A 6404-nucleotide genomic window follows, 5' to 3' on the forward strand; every position below is an offset into this window, starting at 1 on the left:
GTCTCCCCTTGCATATTTTTTTTATTTTTATTTGATTTAATTTAATTTAATTCGGCTCAACTCATTTTTTTGAATACAATTATCCATTATTCATGGGCTAAGTAGGGTAGGACTATGTTGGTGGCAAAACTCTCTTAATGAATATTTAACACAATTATATTTCCAAAATTGAAACCCAAGACAACTAGTTTTAATTCATCCCCTGCTCAATTGTACTCTTTGTGCATGCGCATATGCGTGTGTGTGGTGTGCATGTGTGTGTGTGTACGCATGTGCGTGATAATGAGGTGAAGGAGCTTTTAAAATTTGCAAAAAGGTTGCTATTAATGAGTAGGAAGTTCTATTATTCTTGTATAAATTGTACAATTGACTAATTCAAAATTTGTTACTGTGTTGTTCAACCATGCTTCTCCATTTGGTTTTCTAAGGGCTATCTTCTTTCTTTTTGAGCTTCTTTGGAAATAAGGTGATAAAACAATGTTTCTTTACTTTTTTTATGACAAGTAAAGAAAATGACAGTTATATGTATTTAATACTCTAACAAAAAGTTGGTTGGTTAATGCCAATAAAACCAAATGCAATAGGGGTATAAAGAAAAGTATAAGAATTGATAAGTGTTTAATTTTACTCGAGGTTATGTTTAGAAGACTTTTAAATAGGTAAACATATTAACACAACACTTAAAATATAAAAGGAATAAGAAACAAGTGAGACTCAAAGGTCATAGGTTTGGGAATATTGTAAAACAATGTTCATGTTAGTACCAATATAAATAACCACTGGACCGATATAAACAGTGAATATTCAGAGAAAAAGTGCCAAGACTAGCATGGGTATAGACGGATTGTATCAAAATAGCTTTTTGTAAAAGACATTGATAAAATATACTCAACACCGGGATGAATGATGCTGTATAAGAGCAGTGTACCGGTATAGAGAATAACATTACTGGCATAGAGGCACACATGAACAAGAAAGTGGCCAAAGGAACAAAACCTTAGTACCGGCATAGTGGAATTCTAAGGGAACAAGGGACACTATACCAGTATAGAAGAACAAAAATTCTTCCAAGAGACTTATACCGGTGGAAATGTTTAGTACCCAAATAAACAAGATTATAACCACAAAGCAATTGAACAGCTTCTCAAATAACTAGGGTATGAAATGAAATAAGCTCAAGAATGATTCTAAGAAAAATCAAATACTTAACTCAGATAAAATCTCATTGAAACAGAGCTTAGAAATTTAGGAGAATAATACTTATACCAGTATAGGCAAAATAGTATGGGTATGAGAATATAGAGTAATTAAAAATCAGAGTTTGATCCATATGGGTCTTGTTACCCCTTAAATTCCGTAATTGTCAATACATTTTCCTGTTAAATTTTTTTTCTATTTTTTAATTATTAAAATCAGGGTTCAAAACTTCCAAGCTGCGATTTTGAGGATAAAATCCATTTTAATGTACGTGGTTAGATATGTCATGAATGGGTTTTATTTTAATATGGGCTTGGACCATAAGGAAATTTATGAGAATTCGGCTAGAGGCTTCATCAAGTGGGCTTATGTGCCACCAGCAAATATAAAGACGTGCATTAGGGTCCAATGGGGGTGCGGAACTTGTTCTGGTCATTTTGTCCTGATCGATGCTCTCATCTGCCTATTATATTTTCTAGTTCTGTATTTTGGTTTCAGTTGCTGCTGTAAAATGATTATTAAAGAAGAATAATTATAATTATACAGTGAGAATTTCTCCAATTTTTCCTGTCTTGTTATTTTTGTTGATTTAATGAAGGTGGTGGGGACAAGCTCATGTTGGAGTTTGAAGTGGAAGGAATTGATTAAGATGGCATATTATCATTTAGTTTAAGATTCCCTAACTTCAAATATGAACCAATGAGAGATTATTATTTTTCTTAAAGTGAGAGGGTCTTCCACTTGTCTTCGAGTTCTATACCATATAAACTGACAATAGAGTATTAACTATTAAAAAATCAATAAGCATAAAAACAACAGAAAAAAATTGAAAACGTAAGTAATAAGTAGTACTGGCTGATATATTATAACACGCCTACTTGTGAACCATAAAAATACCACTAAAAAGATAAATAACCTACGGATTATGGAGATATTGCCTGAAATAAAAATCACTTGAACGACTCGATTTTTGATAAAAAGTTTATTTGACATTCAATAATCACCGAATCATTTAAAATATAACTCTCCAAGTCTTTCAGCGAAACAAAATTATCCCATCCAAAAGCGTCGTCGGGATAAAACCAACTTGATGCTGCACAACAAAAACACAGATTAGATAATACATCGTGGCATTAATTCAATTCATTGATTGGATTATAATTGAATCAGCGTTTAACTGGCAATAGTTACAGAGATTTATTTGATTAAAATCTAACTTCTCCTTGTATTACGGACGGATAAGTTTTGAATAGAACAGATTCAAAATAATATTCAACCACTTTTCTAAATATAAGGACTAATATATATATATATATATATAAATTATCTTAAATATCTACAAAATCCTAACCACTCCTACTACGTTCTCAACTACTAGTTGACTACTTCAAACCATACTTGGAACCTTAATCCACGTCTCCCATGCAAGTAACTCACAACAAGCAAAATCCTATATTTTGAAATCTCTATGAACTCTTTTTTTTTTTTTTTTAACCTTGGAATCTCAGTGACCTATATCATCTTCTAAAACAGTAATGCTATGTACTTCTCATAAAAGATAAAACACTAGTGATTTGTACTTGAAAAAGAACAACGATACCCCTAAACACCAATCCTAAAACAAACATAAAAGAATAATGAAATTAAACATGCGAATTTGTACCTCTGATCACGATTTTCTCCGAATTAATTTGACTCTTCAAGCGAAAAGTGTATTCGGCAAACACTTTGATACTTGATGGCAGCTGACTTTTATCTTTGAAAATCAAATAAAGTGAAAAATATTCATCATAGACGTCAGCTGTAAATCCTCTCGGGTAAGCTTCGAGCATCCTTAAAAACACGAATAGGAATAATTGTAAATGATAATATATAGGCATAATCAGTGAACACAAGTTTTAAAAAGTGATTTAAAAAAAAAAGAAATGAACATGGAAAATATAGTACCATTCTGTGCCTTCAACAGTGAATAATTCTGACTGACGTCGTTGAGGGCCATATTTCGAGAGGTTATTGAGCTTCCATGTGTATTTTCTGTTCACCACAGAAGGCGGCAATGACGTAATGCACTCATATTGTCCCGTTCTTTGAACCACAAAAACCTCAGCACCAAACAAACAACAATCATCAACGAGATATCCGTTCTCCATATCTTTGAACGTATTCATAGGAAGAAATTCATCAAATCCCCACTCTGTTTTAGCTGGATAAAAACGCTTCAAATCATCTTTTGCATCTGCACTTAATTAATATTAATAATACATTAAGTTTTCAGTAGAGTCACACACACACACACACACGTAGATTCAAATAGGTATATGTACATATCACAGATGAAACTAGTAACAATGTTATTACGTACATTGGATCACCAAGTACTTGTCCTTTATTTGATCATGAACGAAGAACTTGAAATGAGACAAGACCTCCCAACCAGTAGGAAGTTCCTTAGTTTCTACTATTTCTAAGTAAAGTGAGATATGCTCAGCACCGTCGTTGTCTTTGTTCTTCCCACGTGGGTAGAAAACAATCCTCCTGATAAAAAGACCAGAAAGCAAACAAATTTTGATTCCCTTTCATTGATATAAATATATATATATATATATATGATTGAAGTGATAAGTGATTCGCCACTTGTGGCCACCAGCATCGAATACACCAGATTCATATCTTTCTGTCCAACGAGAAGCAAGTGATGAATAAGACTTTATTTTCATCAGGTAGTGAGCAGGAGGGTGAATTCTTTCTGATCTCATGATTCCTGTACATCAAAGAACTCATTATCAAGTCAGCTAGGCACGTAGAGATGAGCAGTTTTGAGAGGATCAAAGAAATCAAACCATTGAAAATTGTAAGATCATATGTTACAGAGTCATTTTCTTCCATGATGATCGTCCTTTGTTCACTTCTTTCTACGTCGGATCATATAAAGAGGCACTTGACGGCAGGCTCTTCGATGCTTAGAAATATTCAATAGGGCTACGTCGGAATAATCTCAATTTGAGAACGGGTCAACATTTATGATGATTAATATTTATTTAACTATTCTCACAAATAGTTTATTTTCCAATAATTTTATGAAAAAATAGCTATATTGTTGAAAGATAATTTTTGGTGGTAATCATCATTATTTAATCCATGTAAATCAGTAAGTTATAATTATAATTTAGAGTAAAATACACCCACAGTCCCTTTATTTTACCTTAATTATAACATATACATTCCTTTTGTTTGTGTGTATATGTATATATACATTCCTTTTTGGGAAAATGATAGTTAGGGATCGGTAAGAATATTAATGACAATTATAGATTTTAAATTATTAAAATCCTAATAAAAAACCTAGTACTCGCTTGCAATAAATTATCTTTTATTGACACAATAGACTTTTATTAATTCTCAACTAATGCTACAAATATTCTTAAGTATCTTTTATTAATTTTCCAAACGATAACAAAAAATACATATAATTGGCTTGCGATTTATAATTGACTTTCATAAATTCTCAGCTGACATTACAAATAATTTTAAGTATATTTTATAGATTTTTCAAATAATTTATCTATATATTGATAAAACATCACAAGTGTTGATTGGCTTGCTATTTATAAAGAACTCTCGCAAATTTTTAATTAATATCACAAATAATTTTAAGTATATTTTCTTAATTTCATATGTGGTTTATTTATGTATTGACAACAAAATTATCAAGACTTACAACTAACGTTTATAAATTGTTGATTAATGTTATAAATAATCTCAAATATATTTTGTTAATTTTTTAATTGACTATTCTCAGTTTTTTAATTGCAAGTAAGAATTATAGTTTGTTTTTAAAATTTTAATAATTCAAGATATGTAATTGTCATTAATGTTCTTATGGGATCCTTTCAATAATTCAAAGTTAAGGTCGCTTTTATCCCTGAACTTTACTCTTAGGCCATGTTTGGTATGATAGAAGAGTTTTTAATGGAATCGAAATCATAATTGAAATTAGAATAGAATTGGATTTAAAAGTGTGTTTGGTATGATGATGAAATCCTGATATAATTTTAATAAAATATAAGTACTTAAAATAAGAAAAGACCAAAGTGCCCTTTTTAAAATTAAAAAAAATTATATTGGAGGAGGGAGAAGGGGCAAACTGGAGAAAGGGAGGATTCCATGATGCATGTGATGGAATTGGATTCTGCCAAATTTCCTTAAATCTAGATTTCAAAGAATCATAATTATTGTATACCAAACACACATGTTAACAGATTCCATGTCCAATTCCATTTCTTTCTCCATAATTCCAAGCTACCAAACAGGGCTTAGTGTTTGTGGGAACCCTGAACTCAACTTTGAGTTATTTTTGTTCCTAAACAGTCATTATGTGGTTCACTTTTGTCCCCAACATTAACACACTTAACAGCTGTTGTGTGGTTCCAACCATTTGCATTTTTTTTGTCTCTACACATTTTAAATTGTATTTTTTATAATAAAATACAATTAGCTACGAGTCCTTAAAAATACAAATAAGAACATGTATTAACAGGAATCATCAAAATCGAGATTATAATAGTTCTGCGTGAACTAGTTAAAGATGACTTGCAAGTAAAAGAGAGGAACGAATACATACCATTCGGTTTTTTCAACAGCGAATACCTCTATTTAAGGAACTTATTGTTTCTCGACAAGTTACAGGGCTGCCATGTGAACTGTGTTCACAGAAGACGTCAATGACGTAACACAATCGTGTCTCCTGTTCTTTGAGAAAAACCTGGGCTCCAAACAAACAGCGATTATGAACAAGATGTCTGTTCTCAATATCTTTGAATATATCCATAGGAAGAAGTTCATGAAATCCCCATTCTACCCTGGCAAGGTAAAAGCGCTTCACATAGTTTCTTACTAATTGATAAGGTATCAGTTGAGTCATACGACGTCGTAGATTCAAATCGATATATCATATCTGATGATGATGATGATGATGATGATGATGATGATGATGATAGTCTTACCAACCAGTAGGAAGCTTTTCAGGCTCTGCTACTTGTAAGAAAAGTGAGATATGCTCAACGAGGACGCCTTTGTTAATCTTCCCTCGGGGGTAGAAAACACGATTCCTGATAATTAAGTAGACAATAAAAATGAACACACACACACATATCATATATAGATATATATATATATATATATGTTTCGTATTGAATTATTTGCAATGG

The 6404-nt window shown here is 31.6% G+C and overlaps 1 protein-coding gene across 1 annotated transcript; it reads right to left on the reverse strand.

Moving 5' to 3' along the window:
- Nucleotides 1–2147: 2147 nt before the first annotated feature.
- Nucleotides 2148–4150, reverse strand: LOC129286298 (uncharacterized). The gene is made up of 6 exons (XM_054922292.1): nucleotides 4038–4150; nucleotides 3829–3958; nucleotides 3560–3732; nucleotides 3145–3433; nucleotides 2861–3030; nucleotides 2148–2290 (listed from the first exon to the last, which is right to left on the reverse strand). Exons 1-6 carry the CDS (start codon nucleotides 4081–4083, stop codon nucleotides 2148–2150), a joined length of 951 nt encoding a protein of 316 aa, XP_054778267.1. The 5' UTR covers nucleotides 4084–4150.
- Nucleotides 4151–6404: the final 2254 nt, after the last annotated feature.

This window comes from Prosopis cineraria, unplaced genomic scaffold (genome assembly GCF_029017545.1).
Source record: "Prosopis cineraria cultivar Desert tree isolate PC_DT_omini unplaced genomic scaffold, ASM2901754v1 PC11, whole genome shotgun sequence".
NCBI lineage: Eukaryota > Viridiplantae > Streptophyta > Magnoliopsida > Fabales > Fabaceae > Prosopis > Prosopis cineraria.

What these genes read in the sequence shown, in the direction of transcription:
- LOC129286298 (XM_054922292.1), bottom strand. Translation starts at nt 4,083, where the DNA reads ATGGAAGAAAATGACTCTGTAACATATGATCTTACAATTTTCAATG. An exon ending in TGATCTTACAATTTTCAATG is followed by an intron (nt 3,959 to 4,037) that starts GTTTGATTTCTT and finishes TTTGATGTACAG; the next exon opens with GAATCATGAGATCAGAAAGA. An exon ending in GATGCTGGTGGCCACAAGTG is followed by an intron (nt 3,733 to 3,828) that starts GCGAATCACTTA and finishes TCTTTTTATCAG; the next exon opens with GAGGATTGTTTTCTACCCAC.